This window comes from Fundulus heteroclitus, chromosome 17, assembly GCF_011125445.2.
Source record: "Fundulus heteroclitus isolate FHET01 chromosome 17, MU-UCD_Fhet_4.1, whole genome shotgun sequence".
Taxonomy (NCBI): Eukaryota; Metazoa; Chordata; class Actinopteri; order Cyprinodontiformes; family Fundulidae; genus Fundulus; species Fundulus heteroclitus.
This window is the reverse complement of record NC_046377.1, coordinates 20,339,050-20,360,207: the sequence shown is the minus strand read 5'-3', so window position 1 is coordinate 20,360,207 and position 21,158 is coordinate 20,339,050. Positions and strand designations below refer to the sequence as shown.

General features: G+C 40.6%; 3 protein-coding genes and 1 long non-coding RNA gene across 4 annotated transcripts; all 4 read right to left on the bottom strand.

Annotated features, from left to right (window-relative positions):
• Positions 1 to 1,568: 1,568 nt before the first annotated feature.
• Positions 1,569 to 2,041, bottom strand: LOC105916187 (histone H3). The gene has a single exon (XM_012850552.3). The coding sequence runs from the start codon at positions 1,993 to 1,995 to the stop codon at positions 1,585 to 1,587; it is 411 nt and encodes a 136-aa protein (XP_012706006.2). The 5' UTR covers positions 1,996 to 2,041; the 3' UTR covers positions 1,569 to 1,584.
• Positions 2,042 to 2,896: 855 nt separating this feature from the next.
• On the bottom strand, positions 2,897 to 3,610 carry LOC118566585 (histone H1-like). The gene has a single exon (XM_036149047.1). The coding sequence runs from the start codon at positions 3,580 to 3,582 to the stop codon at positions 2,983 to 2,985; it is 600 nt and encodes a 199-aa protein (XP_036004940.1). The 5' UTR covers positions 3,583 to 3,610; the 3' UTR covers positions 2,897 to 2,982.
• Positions 3,611 to 7,318: 3,708 nt separating this feature from the next.
• Positions 7,319 to 12,992, bottom strand: LOC118566588. The gene is made up of 4 exons (XR_004933123.1): positions 12,551 to 12,992; positions 10,834 to 10,905; positions 10,524 to 10,607; positions 7,319 to 7,679 (listed from the first exon to the last, which is right to left on the bottom strand). It is a non-coding gene; the product is annotated as an uncharacterized LOC118566588 (long non-coding RNA).
• Positions 12,993 to 16,959: 3,967 nt separating this feature from the next.
• Positions 16,960 to 17,451, bottom strand: LOC105916184 (histone H2A-like). Its single transcript, XM_012850549.3, has one exon. It carries the CDS (start codon positions 17,428 to 17,430, stop codon positions 17,044 to 17,046), a length of 387 nt encoding a protein of 128 aa, XP_012706003.1. The 5' UTR covers positions 17,431 to 17,451; the 3' UTR covers positions 16,960 to 17,043.
• Positions 17,452 to 21,158: the final 3,707 nt, after the last annotated feature.

Genomic DNA, 21,158 nt, shown 5'->3' with positions numbered 1-21,158 from the left:
TTTGGATTCTTAATCATACCATAATAAGTAAATGTTTCCACTATCGTCTTATTATTTTTTTTTACTGCTGTTGTGTTTTGTAGATTGATGAAGAACGTTATGGAGTTGACTGGGAAGGACCAACTACGTTGGACACAGACACACCAGAAAATATCAGAAGACAGGTTTCCATGTTCCTTGAGGAAAGAAATTACCCTCTGAGGGACAGGGACTGTTTTGGAATGGACATCTGTTTGGAGGCCTTGCAGTTGGCAAGGCAGACATTCCCACATTTGTCATAACTTTTTTTTATGAGCCTAATATTGGAATTTCAGTTATTTATTTTTGAAACTATATCCATTTTTTTTTACTTCAAAATTTGTTTATGAAGACTCATCTGCTCAGGTTCTAATCATCACAGTGAATTAGCGACTGGACTGGGTTGATAGACGTTTTGCTGCTTCTTACAGCGAAGCAGGTCACTCTCTTTCTGACTGCAAGAACCACTTTATATGGTTTTATTTTTTACAGATATTTGCTCACAATGTTCCAATTAAAACATTTTGTGGATGGAAAATATTTGTCATTATTGCGGCCTACTACTAGATTTAACCCTTTTTATGAATTACTTCTGTTGTAATGCAACCGTCTTATTATTGAGGGGGGCAGCTCATACACCTCCTGTACCAGCAGTGATGTTTAAGTAGTCCTCAATCTAGTTAAAGGCTTTGCTGACAAATATCACCTAACTGCTTGTGTGTACATGCCGTAAATGAGTTGCATTACCAAAACATTTGAATGTGATAAACGCGCCTGACGTCGAGTTGTCTTTCTGTGTCTAAAGGTTGGAGTTGAGCAGGCGATTCCCTAACAAAGTGAAATACAGAGGGACAAATAGCACCATCTTTTCAGAATACTTAATTTGGAGGGATGATATTGTGGTGATTTATCATCTACTTTAAAGCAGAATCTCCATCTCTTTTATCTTAATTTATAACATTTCATAATACTGACAATACTATCACCATGACACAATATTATCCTTTTCCCCCTCTGTAAACTTCATTTTGTCAACAGTATTGCAGTCATTCATTTTCTTCCTCTTTTTCTGGAGTTGGGTCACAGAGGCAGCAGTCTGAGCAAGGATATTGACTGTATTAAACAAAGTGAATTTGTGCCAATCCTGACTTTACTCAAAACCTTGAATGCTTTGTATGAAATCAGATGTTATTTGTCCTAAAACTTTGTAGGGAAGACCCAAGAGCCTCATTTTAAATGTTAGAGTCCTACAAGGATAAGTATGTGTTGTCAGTTGATAATGACTTTGATAAAACTGCACCAAGTTAGCGTCCATTGGCCTATTTCGCCCCCTAGTGTCAGAAAAAAAATATTGGTTGAGCAACCCGGTGAATCTCTTCGCTCTGGAAATTAATAGCGACTTTTCTTTAAAACCCTCATTATCCTGAAGCTTATAGTGCCACCCCACGTCGCTATTTTTACATACATTGTCAACCTATATCATATAAACAAAAGGAATAATGTGCTCTTAGAGGAATGTGTGTGGCTCTTAAAAGAGCCGTTGGGGTGTTTTGTACTGGGGTCAGTCTAAGCCCTCTCTCCGCGGATGCGGCGGGCCAGCTGGATGTCCTTGGGCATGATGGTCACCCTCTTGGCGTGGATGGCGCACAGGTTGGTGTCCTCGAACAGACCCACCAGGTAGGCCTCGCTGGCCTCCTGCAGAGCCATCACGGCAGAGCTCTGGAAGCGCAGGTCCGTCTTGAAGTCCTGAGCGATCTCCCTCACCAGACGCTGGAAGGGCAGCTTGCGGATCAGCAGCTCCGTAGACTTCTGGTAGCGGCGGATCTCTCTCAGAGCAACCGTACCGGGCCTGTAGCGGTGAGGCTTCTTCACTCCGCCGGTGGCCGGGGCGCTCTTACGGGCAGCCTTGGTAGCCAGCTGCTTCCTGGGAGCCTTTCCTCCGGTGGATTTACGAGCGGTCTGCTTGGTTCTGGCCATTGTAGCTCAGGAGCTTTCTTCACGTTTTCTAACTGAAGACTTGAGACTCTATAGCGAACAGCGGCTTTATAAAGAGACTGGCAGGGGCGGGATCGTTTCTGATTGGCTCAGATTCAACACGCGGTGAAACCATTGTCACTCAGCTATTGGTTGGATTTGAATCTTCAAAATAAAGTGCGAGTTAATGAAAAATAAGCAAAAATTAATTTCAAGTGATCCTTACTAAACTTCAGAAAGATTTAATTTAAATGTAGTCATTAGTAAAATTATGTCAGTTACTGCTCATAACTATTTGTATTCTAAACATGTAGTTCATTCACTTTTGTTCCTTGTGTTGAAAGGAGCAACGTCTGGTTCAGCACTTTGAATCGTCTTGTTACTGAAAAGTTCTTTATAAACTTGCCTTGGTTTAGTTTAAATCAACGTATAGATATAAATTGATATGTTTACTAAATTATTTATAGTGGTTTACATCTTTAGGTCCCTGTTAAAAGCTACAAAATAAATAAACGGCAAAAAAAATAATTACCAAAGCTTTCATTCTTTTTCATGTGGGGTCAGTATAGGATCAGTCATGAATCACCATAATTGTTCATATTATTGTCAATATTTACATCTGTGAGTCCCTCTGGAATAAATCACAAATAAATAAATAAAACCTCTCTATAACTTTGATATGTGGAGTAGCAGCATGTAATAATAATAATAACCTCTATACACAGAAACAAGGAAGCATGTCTTAATGTGTTTTGTACAGCTGTACAATATCATGAAATGTAATCCTATTCCTATATATTATTGAATTGTTAGTTTAATGACAATAATACTTTGAAAGCGATATGTTGAACCAAATGGAGCTGGATTGTGCAGTGTATTTAAATCATCTCAAATATATGTGGTGAAATGATGAGGAATCATGTCTTAATTGTAGAAGTGGTGGCTCTGAAAAGAGCCTTTGGTGCACTGAGTGCTGGTCTTGCAGCAGCTTTACTTCTTGGCCTTCTTAGCTGCGGGCTTCTTTGCTGCAGGCTTCTTGGCTGCAGGCTTCTTAGCAGCAGCCTTTGGCTTCTTGGCGGCAGCGGCCTTCTTAGGGCTCTTCTTCACCACCTTCTTGGGGGATTTCTTGGCAGGAGCCTTCTTAGGGGTCTTCTTGGCGGCTGTTTTCTTAGCCGCAGCCTTCTTGGGGGTGCTGGCCTTCTTGGCAGCGGCGGCGGGCTTCTTGGCCTTAGCGGGAGCCTTCTTCTTCACCACCTTCTTGGCTGGTTTAGCCGCTTTGGTGTCCTTTGCCAGCTTGAAGGAGCCCGACGCCCCGGTGCCTTTGGTCTGGCTCAGGGTTCCTGCCGTCGCCAGCTTGGTGACGGCCGTGTTGATGCGCTTGTTGGCCTTGGTCACATCCACGCCTTTGCCGGCCAGCACCTTCTTCAGCGCCGCCAGAGACATGCCCTTGCGCTCCTTGGACTCGGCCACGGCGGCCACGATCAGCTTGGAGAGGCTGGGTCCATCCTTCTTGGCCTTGGAGGCTGCCTTCTTCTTCGGGGCTTTGGCCGGGGCTTTCGCCGGTGCCGCTGCTGGAGCTACTTCTGCCATGTTTCTCTCTTAATGTTCCTCTGAACGTCTGCGGCTCAGAGCAGGAGGCGGGACTTATAACACACATGAGAACCGTGAAGAAACAACTCAGCCCGCCGCTCTGCTGCCGCCACAAATCTGTCCGCATCTGTGTTTTCTTCGCCGCCTTTAAGGCTTTAAATCTTCCTCAGATGTAATAGTTTTATCAGAAATGTTACTGTAACGGAAAGAAAAGTGTTCTCTCTTCACAACGAGGTCACATTTGTTTCCCATGATTTTTCCTTTTTGTTTCTGGAGCCGTCAAAGCTCGTAGATAGTGGATGATTTGCTGCTGCTGGGGGCAAGTTTTCTCTACATTTTGTCCGCGAAAACATCTAAAATCTTTTTGCATATAGTATATTCTATATGCTGCTGTTAGCAGAAGCATATATGAATGGAAGAAAGTGAAAAATGTTTCGATTGTAAGATTTGTTGAATAGTTACGGGGGCGTTTTTCGCCGCAAGTAAACACACGTAAACTAAGCCGTTAAGAGATCGTTTCTCAGATGGATGTGCGACATCACATTGATTGTTACCATCATTTTTTGTTTAAAACTGGTGGCATATCAGTACTAAGTAATCACTTTCTGATAAAGCATTTGGCTAAAGCAGTATTTGATTTTTCTGAACAGAAAATCCGAATTTATTTGTTGCAACTTCCATCTGTTTCCTTTGTTTCAGCAAAGCTCTTGGACATTTCAGCATAGGTTCTTTATTAGTCGACTCTCATGATTGAACACTTATTGGTCGTTATTGATAACTCCTAGGGATAATTCATTTTTTCAGTTTGTTGCGTTTTGAGGTTACATTTTGATAATATTAAATTGTCAAATTGAATTTTACTGTTTTACCGCTTCTGCGCCTATTTAATAGTAGGTCTATCTGATGTGAAGTCAATCTATTAGTTCCAATATTTGCTTTTTTGGAAAAAAAAATGCACTCTAAATAGATCAGTTTTCATAAACAGAGATTTTAAACCACTGCAGTATACTACAATGCAATTTATCATATGTGTTGTTTATCTGGTTGAAATGGCTTGTAACTGACAGCCTCCCAGGATCATCTGAATATTGTTAAAAATCAGGCTTCTTCTGTATAAGATATGAAACTAACATCTGGCCAAGATGTGAACAATCTTCTTTAGTTTTAGAAATGTTTAACTTGCTCTTTCCTATGAAACAATGAGCAGTCAGTGTTTTCAGCCTCATGAATCTGAGACCCTGCGTCCTCATACGCGGCCATTGCATTTTTGCCGGTCCACCCCTTTTACTTTATTTTATTTCAACTTTAACCCACAGGCCTCATTAGTAGACACTAGCAGCATTCTCTAATAGTAAGATGACAATATTACACTTATTTGAATGAACGCAACATGGTGGAGATCCCAGTAAAAGGCTTCTATAACAACTCTAAGAAAAATGGTCAAGGTAAAAATCCAAACTATATTTCATGCTTGAAACCAGTGTTCCTGTACACAATTACATCTTTAGCTTCATAAGGCATGCAAATTTGACATTTTTTCACAACTGAAGCAAAGCTCAACATCGGTAAAGATTAAGTACACATTTGAGGATATTAGGGCTATATTTCGTTGTAAATTATTCTAAATATTCCCAGGTTTGTCCAACTGCATACCATAATCTATAAGTATGAATTTGTTATTGTAAGTTGTATTTAGCCACATATTTTGATTTGATGAATCTGGAAATATTTGGAATGATTCACATGTGTAAATAGTTCTGGTTAGTGGTACATTTTTCAACCAAATAATTAACTGCAAGCTACATTTGCCACCTAACTTTGATACAGATTTTTATCTGAACTTAGGGTTGATTTTTTTTTTTTTTTTTTTTTTTTGGCAATACAATAGAATTATCCATTTGTGGACTTATTACACATATGGACCTCATTTGGAACACCCATTGGATGATTCTGAAGATGAATATTCTCCACCTGATTTGCCTGAGTACGTAACGCAAGCATAGACTTGGTGCTGATGTAACTACTTGCTGGCTGCAAAAACGCAATGCACTGGTAGACCTCATTAAGAGAAATATTGAGAGATATCTAGTCTTAGCCACATTTTTGCACATCGATTTTGATGTCTTGTGTGAATTATCCTCAAACAACGATGTTGTGATCAAATGCTTAGCGAATTCCTGCCATCAGTGATGCAATGTCACGTGATCGGTTCTTCATCAAACTGAGGAGCAACCTGAAAGTGTGTAGCACCAAGAAGTGGACAGTTTGCGTGATGATGCACTTCACTGATCTTACTCTTGAAGATAACTGGGGAAATGGTAATCTGAAAAAGGCTATAGTTTTTGCATGTTTCGCACAGTAACGAATATTCTTAGTTCTTTCATGTCACAATGAGCATTCTTCAAGACAAAAATGAAAAATCAGTTTGGATGGTTTATTAGCATTTCATGCAACTTTAACTTCAAAATGAAAAGGCGTTTCTGCTAAATAGAACCAATTACAACACTGGGACAATCGCTTCCAAAGGTGGCGGTGGATTAATAGAAACCGTGTCATAAATTGAATTTGTGTGGCCCTTAAATGTGTTTTGGCAAAAAAAAAAAAAAAAAAAACATAACATTCACTTATTCAAACTAAAGGCTGTCATTAAAAACCTGTAAGTCAGTGGACTTGAAAACAAACATCACAATCTCCAAGTTTACCCAATGAACAGAATATACTTTGACATTTATGGGGTTCCATTAGTGCCAAAATTATGTTTATGCGTCTTCTGACGTGTTCATGTGTACATGTATGTGTCTATGTAAGGTGTATCTGTATCGTGCTTATGTAATGGAAGCTGCATAAATTATGTTTATGCGTCTTCTGACGTGTTCATGTATGTGTCTATGTAAGGTGTATATGTATCGTGCTTATGTAATGGAAGCTGCATATGTCGTGTCCATATGCTGTGAGCTTATGTATTGTGTCTACATGAGGGATCAAGTGCATGGCCTTTCTTCTTCACTTTATGTTGTTTGAGCTCGTTGTTGAACCTGTAATCACGTGATCTCGGTTTGCTGTAGTTTCCTCTGCTGTTATACCTGTCATTACAATCTGTCATCTTCACCGTCACCTCCCTCTGCTGTTACAACCTGTCGTTTCTACCTGTCGTCTCCTCTGTCGTCTTCACCGTCATCTCCCTCTGCTGTTACAACCTGTCGTCTCCTCTGTCGTCTTCACCGTCATCTCCCTGTGCTGTTATACCTGTCGTTGCTGCCTGTCCTCCCCGTTATCGGGCCGTGTTGTCACCTGATGTCGTCATGCACTGCTTTTACACTGTTGGGTGGGTTCCTGCTGCCGTCAGCCTGTGCGGTTACCTTTATTTTATTCACATTTACTTTTTAAATCTTTAATGTCACAACAGTAATAACTCCCTCATTGTTCCCAATAAGCTCCGACAACCACCTTGGTTCGTCACTTACTGATCAATGCGGTCATGATAAAACTACGTACACGCTACTTCCGGTTCAACTGAGATTTCAAAATAAGAGTCTTGACACCAACGCCTCCTTTAGCTGCAAAGTTGAGTTTCAAAGCTATTAAAATGAGCACCACCATGCGTCTTGTATTTCATTTTAGAACTCAAGAGTTTTGCATTTAAAAAGGAATTTTCAACAATCCATACCAATAACTCATCATACTTTGTAAAAATGTTTCACATTCATATATATATAAAAAAATTAAGACAATTTTCAAAAGTTTGCAATGGTTTGTTTACTTTGAAATTGACCAACAAAACATTTCAAAGTGATATGAACACAGGAATGATGATACAGCATCTGGTAAGAAAAACACCAAAACTGTATAAATCCTAACTTTTACTGCTCAACTTGTCAATAGCTATATACTCAGATTAAACCAAATATAGGGGACTGCAAGATGCCACACTCCCATGTATCCGACAAAGAGGTTGTATGTAGGGTGAACAGGCAGCCGCAGGATCACGCGTCCTCGCTATGCAAGAATTAAATCATCGGAGAGGTAGAAAAGCCAAGCAGTGGGATGTTGTCCATGCAAGAAATTCAAATTTGTCCCAGTCTCACCGGCCGTGTTCCCTGTGGAAGACATTTGAGAGAAAACTGCACATAAAAGTTGTAAAATTACTGCATTTTGTGGACTTCCTGATAGTAAAGAATTACAATAGTCCAGCCTTGAAGTAACAAATGCATGGACTAGTTTTTCAGCATCACTCCTGGACAGAATGTTTCTAATTTTGGCGATATTCCTGAGGTGAAAAAAGCAAACTCTGGAAATCTGTTTAATATGGGATTTAAATGACATGTCTTGGTCGAAAACAACACCAATTCTTTTACTTTACAACCAGAGGCCAAGTTTATGCCATCCCGATTGAGTGATTAATTAAGAAGTTTATTTTTTTGTGGACTCTGGTCCAAAAATTACAACTTCTGTCCCTGTGGTAACCCTCAAGTGACCCTAGAGTTTGAAGATTTATTATTAACATGAACAAACTGGAATCTGTCCGACAGATAGGATTTAAACCAGCCAAATGCTTTCCCCTTAATCCCTACAGTATGTTCAAGTCTTTGTAGGAGAATATTGTGATCAATAACAGCTATTTTAAAAGCCTGTGGTACATATCCATTCACCAAGGATAGATTAATCATGTCCAAAATAGGGCCACTGATCAAAGGGAATACCTCCTTAAATAATTTGGTTGGGATTGGGTCTAACATACAGTACAGACCAAAAGTTTGGACCCACCTTCTCATTCAAAGAGTTTTCTTTATTTTCATGACTATGAAAATTGTAGATTCACACTGAAGGCATCAAAACTATGAATTAACACATGTGGAATTATATACTTAAAGTGTGAAACAACTGAAATATGTCTTATATTCTAGGTTCTTAAAGTTACCACCCTTTTGCTTTGATTACTGCTTCGCACACTCTTGGCATTCTCTTGATGAGCTTCAAGAGGTAGTCACCTGAAATGGTCTTCACTTCACAGGTGTCCCCTGTCAGGTTTAAAAAAGTGGGATTTCTTGCCTTATAAATGGGGTTGGGACCATCAGTTGTGTTGTGCAGAAGTCAGGTGGACACACAGCTGATAGTCCTACTGAATAGACTGTTAGAATTTGTATTATGGCAAGAAAAAAGCAGCTAAGTAAAGAAAAACGAGTGGCCATCATTACTTTAAGAAATGAAGGTCAGTCAGTCTGAAAAATTGGGAAAACTTTGAAAGTGTCCCCAAATGCAGTTCCAAAAACCATCAAGCGCTACAAAGAAACTGGCTCACATGAGGAGCGCCCCAGGAAAGGAAGACCAAGAGTCACCTCTGCTGTGGAGGATAAGTTCATCCGAGTCACCAGCCTCAGAAATCGCAGGTTAACAGCAGCTTAGATTAGAGACCAGGGGTCCGTTCTTCGTACGTTGCTTAAAACATCCGAGATCAAATGACACATCCAAGATGATTTCATCCGGCTAATCATGATCCAGCTAATTGGGTTCTTCGAACACACCTGTTTATGATTAGTATAGCTGGATTGAGTTATCTGAGATAAACCTTTCAAAGTAAACTAAACTTCATAATAATATGGCCTGAACAAATCTTCTTACTGAATAAGATAAAAATAAAAAGCATATTTTCTGTTTCACACTTTTTTGTTAAGTATATATTTCTACATGTGTTAATTCGTAGTTTTGATGCCTTTAATGTGAATCTTCAATTTCCATAGTCATGAAAATAAAGACAACTCTTTGAATGAGAAGGTGTGTCCAAACTTTTGGTCTGCACTGTACAGGTAGGTTTAGATGAAGCTAAAATTCTAAACAGTTCAAACACCACGCAGGTTCTAAAGATTCCTCAAACGCTGCCTCACTTACTGAGGTCGAGGTGATCATGTTTGGGAGGATGCCAATTATTTTATTTTTAATGGAATCAATTTTATTAATGAAGAATCCTGTTGGTGCCATTTTTCTTCTCAGTAATTTACGCTCATATTTAGTTATTATTTTGGATATGTTTAGTATTTACATATCATAGAATATTTAGAATTGCATTATAACTATTACTGATTTATTATGTTTATAATTTCCCTTTAGTTTAATATGCATTAAGTTTAATGATTAAAATTATCTTGAATAGATAGCCGATAGGAACTGACGCTGAGTGATGACGTTGCGAAGCTCGCGCGTCTCTGGAATAAAAAAAAAAAAAAAAAAACTGATGTGTGTTTGGCTTACTGAAAATAAAGACGGGGCGAACACACTGTTTTCTACCGTCGTTCAAACTTTAACACGCGTAGACTCGTTCATTCCGTCTGACTGAGTGGTTATTTGCATTCACCAAAAGAAAGAAATGGTCAACATTTTAAGCAAGGACATTTAGCCACTACAAATCCCATAAAGTGATTACTGCTAAGAGCTAAGGGAATGGATGGATTGACAGAGCTATGACTCCGTAAATTTGGCAACTTTAATGAAGACAAATCTAGGATTATTTTTTAATCCCCTCAATTAATGATTAAAAATATGCTGCTCTAACTCAGTGAAGGGTCTGTTTATACAACAGTAGACTGTTTTTCTAGATCAGGTAGGATTCCTCATGGTGTGTAGAGCTCCATTTTCTCTTCAATTTCCTAACATTTTTTCCCCAAAAAGAACGCAGGTCTAAATTAAACCAGGGAGCCAGCTTCCTGTGAATAATCGCCTTCTTTTTCAAGGGAGATACACTGTAATGCAAAACGCAACGTATATAACTATTAGTAAGACATTTACAGTTAAATAAATAAATCATTCTCATTTGTCATCCGGGATGGAAGTAACATTCCCTATAAATGATAGGTCCTCTCCATCAATGTCTTTGTAAATTTTTTCTCTTTTCAAACCTTGAGGTACGATCCAGAACTACTTTGGTTCAGACTGTAGCTTGTACTTACTTCCTGGTTCCTGAGCCAATCATTTGAGAATTCCCAAAATAGTGCGCAGCATTTGGTATTTTATCTTGGCGAAAGAGCAGCAGCCTGCAAACATGGAAACCAGCAAAAGAAGCAGACCAGATTTAGAACAGAATAAAACATCTTATACCTGTATTGTGGAAGTAAAAATTCAGTGCAGTTTTACAGCACCAATCAACTGTTGAGTTAATGGCTAGTCTCCGTGAAAGGCATAGTGTATGTGTTGTTTGGGTTTTAACCATTAAGTTACTTAAAGCTCCTTTAAGTCTTTCATACAGTAGTTATGACATACCATCCGCCTCCATCAGCCAGTCATTCCAGAAGATCATCATCATCTGGGTTTCCACCCTCCTCTTGTTACTCCCTGGCAGAGAAAGTTGCACACAAATAAGATTTAGCATGACTTAAAAATAGACAAAACTGACTGGTTTTACTTACAAGGCAGTATCTTAGTCTGAAATGTTTAATATAAGCAATTCTGGAATGATTACATAGTTGAACTAATTAGGTTCACTATTTGGCAAGAAACAGTTTTTCTTGCCCACTCTTAATTCATAAACACTTCTGAATGAGTTATAAGTTGTTTACTGCTTAACCAAAGCATGGTGTTGATATCATGACGATCATGAAGCAGGCCTGCTTTATGAAAGATGTGCAAGCCTGATTGAGATCTATCCAAAACATTATGGGCTCTTTGGAAGTCAGTAGGGAAGGTTGATTCAAATTTCAAGAATAAATTTGATTCCAATTCTCAGGATTTAGAATAGATTATTTTCAATTTGATCTCAAATTAAATCTCTGGTATTAAAAACATTTTTTTAGCTGTTAACTGAATTTGATGACTGTGTAGTTATGCATTATATTGATACTAGTATCATTGTATTAACAATTAACTGCAAATTGATAAAGTAAAAGGAGTTAATGGCGGCCTTAAGGACCAAAGCCTCTCCCTGAATGTTGAGACATTTGTTTTCACAAACATGCTGTGGAGCAGAAAACCCAAACAGATCCAGGGTTGAAAATATAGACACCTGAGAATATCTACAGCTGCTATTTCTGTTTAATTCAATAATACTTTACTAAACCAAAATGAAAATAAATGTGAACACTAACCTAGTGTAATGTTAAAATTATGACATTAAAAATTCACCCCCCGGGCTGGAGTGTGAAGGCTCCAGTCAAGTATAGTGCGTCAATGCCTCCGACCACTAGGTGGAGATTGGCGCTTTGTTTTGTTTTTGCCCTGCTGAGGTCTCAGCGCAGAAGTCGGTTCTCTGTGTGCTCTACTGAAAAAAAAAAAAAAAAAAAAAAAAAAAAAAAAAAAAACACACACACACACAAACAAACACAAAACACAAAGTTACAGCTCCCACATAATTGGGCGTGCTGTGCGCAGACTGTGAGCTCTCTGGGGACAATAGAATTCTGTAGGAAATGATGGGAATACTTTCTGGTCCTTTTCAAACTAATAAAGCACATTCAACGGCGACCTGGAAGTTATTCTGTTTGCGCATGCGCAAAGAAGCCGATGGTACATAATATCAGGTAGAGAGCGCGAGCGTGTCGCAGTGATTGGCATGTGAGAAATTGATAAGACAACCACTCCAGCCACAGTACCTCGAAGCCGATAAAGATTGTGCTATGCCATTGAATTTTACAAATAGTGACTAAGCCCGGAAAAGCAGCACAAGTCTTAATATGCCACCCGATACATCCTGCTCTAGCCAGTTAGCAACACCCTTCAAAAACATGTCTGTACAACGCCATACTACTGCAAACCATACTCCTATCGTGCTTTCAGTAAGCAAAAAAAAAAAACGAATAAAATAAAAAAGTTATAATTTTAGCCACAACTTTTTAAATACATTTATGTATCCTTGTTTTTTGTAACTGCCTAAGCTAACTGGTAATTCGGCTTTTTTATACGACGTGAATTAAAACAAATATTTACATCACCTTTAATCATCAAATAAAATAATTGTCTAGAAAGTTATTCGTGTTTTTCATACCCAACTTTTGGTCTGACCTTCCTCTGCTGCGAAGATGAAGTCTGTTGAACAGCTGGTCTCCTCGGAATAGCGAGCACGGCTTTTTCACCACCATGTGCCGTTGTGTGGGTCTTCTTCTTCTTCTTCTTCTTCTTCTTCTCTTTTTTTAATGGCGGTTGGCAAACAACTTATAGGTGCATTACCGCCACCTTCCAGAATGGAGTATGGATCAGACAATCTATTAGATTCTCTCTAAACACCCGTTCTTCTTAGAAAACTAAAAATACTCCCAAAAGCTACATCCCCAGATGACCTCTCAAACAATTCCCTTGTTTCTAATTTATTTTTATTCCTGCCTAATTCTCTACACAACATCTCTCTTTCTTGAGTATATTTATTACATTCTAAATAATTCTAAAATATGTTATGGGTCCTCTTCTTCGTTGTCTTGATGTTTTCATGGCGGTTGCAAATGAACAGCTTAGTACATTACCGCCACCAACCGGAAATTAGTGTGAATTAGGACGCGCAAGTTCATTCCAAAAACAACTACATTTATAGCAAACACAGATCTCAACAAATACCTCGAGCCAATGTCAGATGTGATTGTATTTAATCTTTTAAATAAAACTTGTTTCTGTGGTGCTCATTTCCTGCAGAGCTACTCACCTATTACCTCTTCTATGGGTTTATCATATAATAAGCTGTTATGTAGGAGTTTTCTGAATGTATTTATTGGAAATACTGGAGGTTTCTTTAGGTTGTGTTTTCTTCCTGAAAGTAAGGGTAGCGTTTTACTAAGTATGGTGGAGTCTAAGCATGGGTTGTTCAAACTCTCTATTTTTTTTTCAGCGATAAAATATTCATCCATCTATCCATTTTCTGACCCGCTTAATCTCTCATGGGGTCGTGGGGGTTGCTGATGCCTATCTCCAGTGTTCACTGGACGAGTGGCGGGGTACACCCTGGACAGGTCGCCAGTCTGTCGTAGGGCAACACAGAGACAAACAGGACAAACAACCATTCATGCACACACTCACAGAACAATTTAGAGAGACCAATTAACCTAACAGTCATGTTTTTTGGACTGTGGGAGGAAGTCGGAGTACCCGGAGAGAACCCACGCATGCACTGGGAGAACATGCAAACTCCATGCATAAAGACCCAGGGTTGGGCGATAAAATATATACAATTTAAAATTAAATACATTAAAGCATGGTTTGGGAGCATCAGTGCCTCAAGAGGTTGGACTTCATCCTGTAACCAGTGGGTTGCTGGTTTTATATCTCTCTTCGTGCCCTCTAAGTGCCCCACCTAAAGACAATTGCAAGGTTGGCTTTCTATCACCTGAGGAACATTTCCAGGATTAAAGGACTAATGTCTCAGAAGGATCTGGAAAAACTAATTCATGAGTTTATGTTTAGTAGAATTGATTACTGCAACGGTGTTTTCCCAGGTTTGCCTAAAAAGTGGATCAGACAGCTGCAGCTGATCCAGAATGCTGCTGCCCGTGTCCTCACTAAGACTAAGAAAGTAAAGCACATAACCCCAGTTCTAAAGTCCTTCCACTGGCTCCCTGTATCTCAGAGAATAGACTTCAAAATCCTTCTGTTAGTCTATAAATCCCTGAATGGCTTAGCACCTAAATACATTACAGACTTGTTATCAGTGTATCAACCCTCCAGACCACTCAGGTCTTCTGGCTCCAGCCTACTCAGCATACCTAGAACCAGAACTAAACACGGAGAAGCAGCATTTAGTTCCTATGCTCTACTTATCTTGGGGTATCTTGGGGTCTTGTTCACGAATGAGGGGAGGATGGAGCGGGAGATCGACAGGCGGATTGGTGCAGCGTCTGCTGTGAAGCGGGTGCTGTACTGATCCGTTGTGGTGAAGAGAGAGCTGAGCCAAAAGGCGAAGCTCTCGATTTACCGGTCGATCTACGTTCCTACCCTCATCTATGGTCACGAGCTTTGGGTCGTGACCGAAAGAACGAGATCCCGGATACAAGCGGCTGAAATGAGTTTTCTCCGTAGTGTGTCTGGACTCTCCCTTAGAGATAGGGTGAGGAGCTCAGTCATCCGGGGAGGACTCAGAGTAGAGCCGCTGCTCCTCCACGTCGAGAGGAGCCAGTTGAGGTGGCTCGGGCATCTGGTCAGGATGCCTCCTGGACGCCTCCCTGGTGAGGTGTTCCGGGCACGTCCCACCGGGAGGAGGCCCAGGGGAAGACCCAGGACACGCTGGAGGGACTATGTCTCCCGGCTGGCCTGGGAGCGCCTTGGGGTTCCTCCTGAGGAGCTGGCCCAAGTGGCTGGGGAGAGGGACGTCTGGGCCTCCCTACTGAAGCTGCTGCCCCCGCGACCCGACCCCGGATAAGCGGAAGAAGACGGACGGACGGACGGCTCTACTTATCTGGAACAAACTTTCAGAAAACTGTAAAAGTGCTGAAAGCCTGAGTTCTTTTAAATCAAGATTAAAAACACATTTGTTTAAAATTGCCTTTGGCTGTTCTATTAAACTGTTCTACTGTTTTTAATATTCTTCTTTGTTTCTACATCCCTACTTGCTTTTATTTTATTTTCTATTTACATTTTATTCCTACTTGCTTTTATTTTGCTATATTTTAATCATGTAAAGCACTTTGCATTGTCTTTGTACTGAATTGTGCTATATAAATAAATTTGCCTTGCCTTGCCTAAGTGGATACATGTGCAACCTACTGCTCCCTTTAAAGGGGGTGGGTTAAAATCCAGAGAATTTTTTCACCCAGAGGGACAATATTTCTTATAATGATATTTTCTGTCCACTGTATATTTAAGCATCATCACAGGTTTGAATTGTAAATATGAAAAGATGAGAAATTTAGAAATTACAAATTTGGTTGCGCTCATTTTAATAGCACTGAAGCTCAACTTTGAAGCAAAAGGAGGCGTTTGTGTCAAAGACTCTTATTTTGAAATTTCAATTGAACCGGAAGTGGTGTGTACGTAGGTTTATCGTGACCGCACCGATCAGTAAGTGAAGAACCAAGGTGTTTGCCGGAGCTTATTGGGAACAATCAGGGAGTTATTACTGTTGTGACATTAAAGATTAAAAATAAAGAGGAATAAAATAAAGGTAACCGCACAGGCAAACGGCAGCAGGAACCCACCCAACAGTGTAAAAGCAGTGCATGACGACGTCAGGTGACAACACGGCCCGATAACGGGGAGGACAGGTTGTAACGACAGGTTGTAACAGCAGTGAAGACGACAGGTTGCAACAGCAGAGGAGACGACAGGTAAAAACAGCAGAGGAGACGACAGGTATAACAGCACAGGGAGATGACGGGAAAACGACAGCAAACCGAGATCACGTGATTAAAGGTTCAACAACAAGGTCAAACAACATAAAGTGAAGAAATGCCATGCACTTGATCCCTCATGTAGACACAATACATATGCTCACAGCACATAGACACGACATAAGCAGCTTCCATTACATAAACACAATACATACACACCTTACATAGACACATACATGGACACATGAACACGTCAGAAGACGCATAAACATAATTTATGCAGCTTCCATTACATAAACACAATACATATACACCTTACATAGACACATACATGGACACATGAACACGTCAGAAGACGCATAAACATAATTTATGCAGCTTCCATTACATAAGCAGGATACATATACACCTTACATAGACACATACATGGACACATGAACACGTCAGAAGACGCATAAACATATTTCTGGCACAAATGGAACCCCATAACTTTTGACTTCCGCATCTAGTTTCCAACCACGAGTCCAACACACTTCCGCTTATTGAACAATATTTTAAAATAAAATACGTGATTCTTCACCACAAACCAAATTGGAAGAAAGTGTAGGAATAACAATGTCTCAGATAAAAACGGTCGGCACGATTGTGTCTTTTGTGTTTATAGAAGTTCAGGAACCAAAAGATAAACAGGAATTTTAAAAATATGACTTTAGCCAAATATGTTCCCTTTGCACATGTAATCTGCTGTAGGTCCTTTAATATTTGATTTGTTAGTCGTGTTACAGACCACAGGTCTAGTGCTGTGACAGAAGCTGAGAAACAAGTTATAAATAAGTTTGCTTGATAAGCAATTGACATTTCTTTTGCTTTTGGGTGACCTTCATACATCATCTTTTTTTTTTTTTTGCATTTCTTGACAGTATAATCCAACCATGTAATTTTAGTTCAACAGCATTTGGTGTGAATGGTGGTCGTATTGTTTTAGCTACTGGTTAAAGATGCTTCTAAGATCCCTTTTTCTGAATATTGCAAAGCAAATTGGCAATCAATAGCTGAAAGGGGAAGTGCCCTGTACTCCTAAATCATAATTATGGTAGTAATCTTTACTCAGCAATTAATCTTACTGATAACTTAAATAAAACTAAACTTATTCATGTAATGGGAAAATGCTCTTTAGACAGATGTGGGTGGCTCTTAAAAGAGCCGTTGGGTTTGTGGTTTCCAGGCAGGTTTACTTGGCCTTGGCGGGCTTCTCGGTCTTCTTGGGTAGCAGCACAGCCTGGATGTTGGGCAGAACGCCTCCCTGAGCGATGGTGACTCCTCCGAGCAGCTTGTTGAGCTCCTCGTCGTTGCGCACAGCCAGCTGCAGGTGACGGGGGATGATCCTGGTCTTCTTGTTGTCGCGGGCAGCGTTGCCAGCCAGCTCCAGGATCTCAGCCGTCAGGTACTCCAGCACGGCGGCCAGGTACACTGGGGCTCCGGCACCCACGCGTTCAGCGTAGTTGCCTTTCCTCAGCAGCCTGTGGACACGGCCCACGGGGAACTGCAGACCTGCTCTGGAAGAGCGAGTCTTGGCCTTGGCTCTAGCCTTGCCTCCGGTCTTTCCGCGTCCAGACATGTTTACTACTTGGTAATTCTTTCTGAGAGAAGAATGTCGGCATCTCGTTGGATACAGACATTTATAGCGATCATCTGTTCACTGATTGGTCCAAATTCAGCAGACGGAACATCGTCCAATCAGAATAGTGTAATCAAGTTTTCTTACTGGCGTAATCATTTCCGTTCACTAGAGGATGGGATCTTCAAAATAAAATGACAATATGCAATAATTTAAAGGGCATTAGACATTCAGGAAGTTATTTCTATGTAACATGTCTTTATAGTTAGAATAATAAAATAATTATATAAAATTTTATCTTTTTATGAATTCTGTTATTTTCCTCCCAGCAGCTGTTAGACTTTAAACCCAACACTTCTTCCAGCAAACATAATTAGTGTTTACATGTCTGCTGGTTCTGGTCATTCTTTTATTATTTGTTTTTGCTTTTTTTAACAAACAACTGGGCAGTATTTATTTTTCTTATATTACAATTTTATGTCTTATTCTTTTGGTTCATACTTTTTACCTTTTGTGCGGACCTATATTTTTGCATTTCAAGTTACTGCTTCTGAGACAGATTTCCTCACTGTGGGCCAATAAAGATTGTTTCTATTCACTTTCAAATTTTCATTGTTTTCTGTTGGCAGATCCAGGTTTGAATGCAGTTTCCAAGCATTTCTCCAGCAATCTTCTTCACCCTCGTGTCTGTCCTTCATCTTCTCATCTTATTTTACATTTTTGAATTTTATTTTCCAAGACATGGAAAATAAACCTTTTATTATGATTGGGAATGTAGGGTATATGCTAAGGATTAGTTCTTAACATTATTCTTTAATTGGTACTTGGATGAAGTAAATTAATGGCTATAATAGGTGACATAAATGGAAAACAAAAATTCAGCCACAGTGCAATGTCTGTAAATGTCTGAAGTCAGAAACATACTTATCACATCTTTTACTATTTAAGGTTATTTTCTATAGTACACATCTTATAGATGGAATCACAATTGAATTGGGCAGGTATGTGACAGCAGAAAAAGAATGATGGAAAATTTATAGAAATCACCCCTTCAAAGAGTAAATGAGTGGCTCTTAAAAGAGCCTTTGTTTTATGGTGATGAGGAAGAGTAGTAGAAGGTTGTGGAGATGGCAGGTGGGCCAGTATTGTATTGCCAGGGCACTAATGGAGGAGTTGAGGTAGCTGTTGAAGGCCTCCCGTACAGCTACGGCCTCTTGGGTGGTGTTGTTGGCGCCTGCTCTCCCATTGCAGTGCAGGGCTGTCATGTTCTTCAGGTGGGATGGGACTTTCTCCTGTGTAGTTCCCCCTCTAGAAGTTGTGAAGAGCCACTGTTGCTTCCACAACAGCATCCATTTAGAAAATAGCAGTCTTCATTTAAAAATAATTGTGATAGCCTACTTTAGAATTAAGATATCAGCTCACTTTAAAAAAAACTCTCCAGCAGGTCTTGGGTTCATCTTTGCTCTATTGGTTCGGTGCTTCCAGCCCTTTCATCTGCAACATCCTGATCCTTTAACCACCAGTCTGGCCTCTGTTCATCTTATCCCACGTTACTGTTGACTTCTCTTTCTGCATCTAATCAACAGCATCAGGATCCCTGCTAGATGCACTGATGTTAGCTTGCAGAGTCCAACCTCTGTTTTTTTTTTTTTTTTTTGTTCAGAGCAGCTTTTATCATCCAGTCCGGTTCCCCTTGAGTCCTTTTGGAACTAGGACACCATTATGACCGTGATCATTTCCATCTACTTTTATTCTCTCATCCAAAACACCTAAAGTCATTAAATGTACAGCAAGCGTTGTGTGCTAAAACAAGGGTTTCTTTTGATTAGAATTTATCTAATCAGTACATGCAGAATTAAATTCCTGTTGCCCGATATTTTTTTTAAAACCAAAATATAATAGTTAATTGTATATTAAAATTGGGCATGCTTTTTATCACAACAATCACATGTTAAACAATATTAACTTAGATGATAAAGAAAATAATAATCTAATATTTTCTTGGCTGCGATAGGCCGGTGACCTGTCCAGGGTGTACCCCGCCTCTCACCCATTGACAGCTGGAGATAGGCATCAGCACCCCTCCCGACCCCACAAGGGATAAACGTGTTAGAAAATGGATGGATGGATATTTTATTGGGGGCGCTATAGGGGTACTATAACTTTTCCAGAGGGAGTTATAGCGCCCCTTGGCGCTGCCACTGCACCGAAGAGGCATTTTGTCACAGACAGCTTCCCGCTGGTTAGAGCCCCTGCTGCCGTTACCCTCCTTGGAGATTTTCTTGGGGGAACCCACAGGGACTCTGGCAGAAAGGGCTGTGGATGTGCCTTTGCAAAATGCTTTACGTCCAGCCTCATGTCAGAACTTTATAGGTGAGTATGGCGTAAAGATTGTGCCTTTGACTTGAGCACACAGGAGCCAATCTGAGCACGCAGTGAGACAAGTGTTCAGCTTTTAAACATCACACACACATGTTCAACACCTGGCTGTCACAGAGTTTACGTTCAGGAATTGCCAACATGAGGGACACTTGTACTCTGCACAGCTGCTTTGATTCCTCATTGGAGATCTTCAAGGAGGTTGATGCTGAGCTGATACAAGATCTTTGTCCTGACCTTTTCCAGCATTCATCTCCCCCACAACAGTAGGAGTTGCCACGAGTACAAATGATCTCGTTCCCCCATAACCACTCGTCAACTCAGCGTCGTCGTAAGCGCCAACGTCCACCCGCCAGTCCTGTGTCCTATCTTCCCATGGTCAATCGGTCACTGAGTCCTCTACAAAGCCAGCCCAGGCTGCAGTGATGTCGTCTCGGTGTTCTGACTCCCCAAGCCGGAAAAGACGACATCCGAAAAAGGCCTCAACTTCTCCAGGTGCAACTTCCTCCTCGCCATCAGTTCCTATTGGGTCCGCTCCTTTGTCTGTCACCGGAGAACCATTCAGCACTCCTTTCATCGATTCCTCTGACATCACTTATGAGGAAGTGGAGGAGAGATGTAGATCTTTTGCACCTATAATCGAGAGGCTTAGAGAGGCCTTGGTTTATCACTATTCTCCTGTATTAGAGGAAGGATTAAAGAAGCTGGAGGAGGATTATAGAACTGCATTAATGACTCTCTACCATCATCCAGCATATCCTGCTGTTCTGTAGTCTACCACCAGAGATCAGTAGAACCAGTCCATGTCAATGAGAATGCCTCTGGTCCAGTCCTCATCAGGATGAACGCCTTTAGTACTGTTCCTGTTTCTGAGGGTCCGACGAATGCTTCTATTCCTTTTTCTGTGGGTATGCTGGACACCTCTGGCTCTGTTCCTGAGATGGTCAACAAGGACACTCAGACTGGCCTGCCAGCTGTCGTTGAGGTTAGCAGAGAGCTCACCCAACAACCTCAGCTTCCAGGGCCTCGTCGAGACACCAATCACCCGGTGATTGGCGTTCTGTCGGACGCCAAGCTTCAGGCCCGTTACAGGGTGTTCTTCAGGGGTGCTCATCTGAGTCATCAATGCCCTCCAAGGGTCCTGCTCCGCCTAGAGGGTCATCTGAGTCACCCATCTGAGCCCGAGCTACACCTAGGAAGGCCTCCAGAGACTGCTACGTCAAGGTCTGCCTCCGGGATGTCCGCCAGAGCTCTTCGTTCGCCCCTTTTTTGGGGTTGTTTTTTTGCTTTTTGGGATATTTGTCCAGCAATATTTTTAACAGCTATAGAATTAGGCTGCAGGAGGACAT

Bases quoted from the DNA above. Each gene is read 5' to 3' on its own strand.
- LOC105916187 (XM_012850552.3), bottom strand. From the start codon at position 1,995: ATGGCCAGAACCAAGCAGACCGCTCGTAAATCCACCGGAGGAAAGGCT.
- LOC118566585 (XM_036149047.1), bottom strand. From the start codon at position 3,582: ATGGCAGAAGTAGCTCCAGCAGCGGCACCGGCGAAAGCCCCGGCCAAA.
- LOC105916184 (XM_012850549.3), bottom strand. From the start codon at position 17,430: ATGTCTGGACGCGGAAAGACCGGAGGCAAGGCTAGAGCCAAGGCCAAG.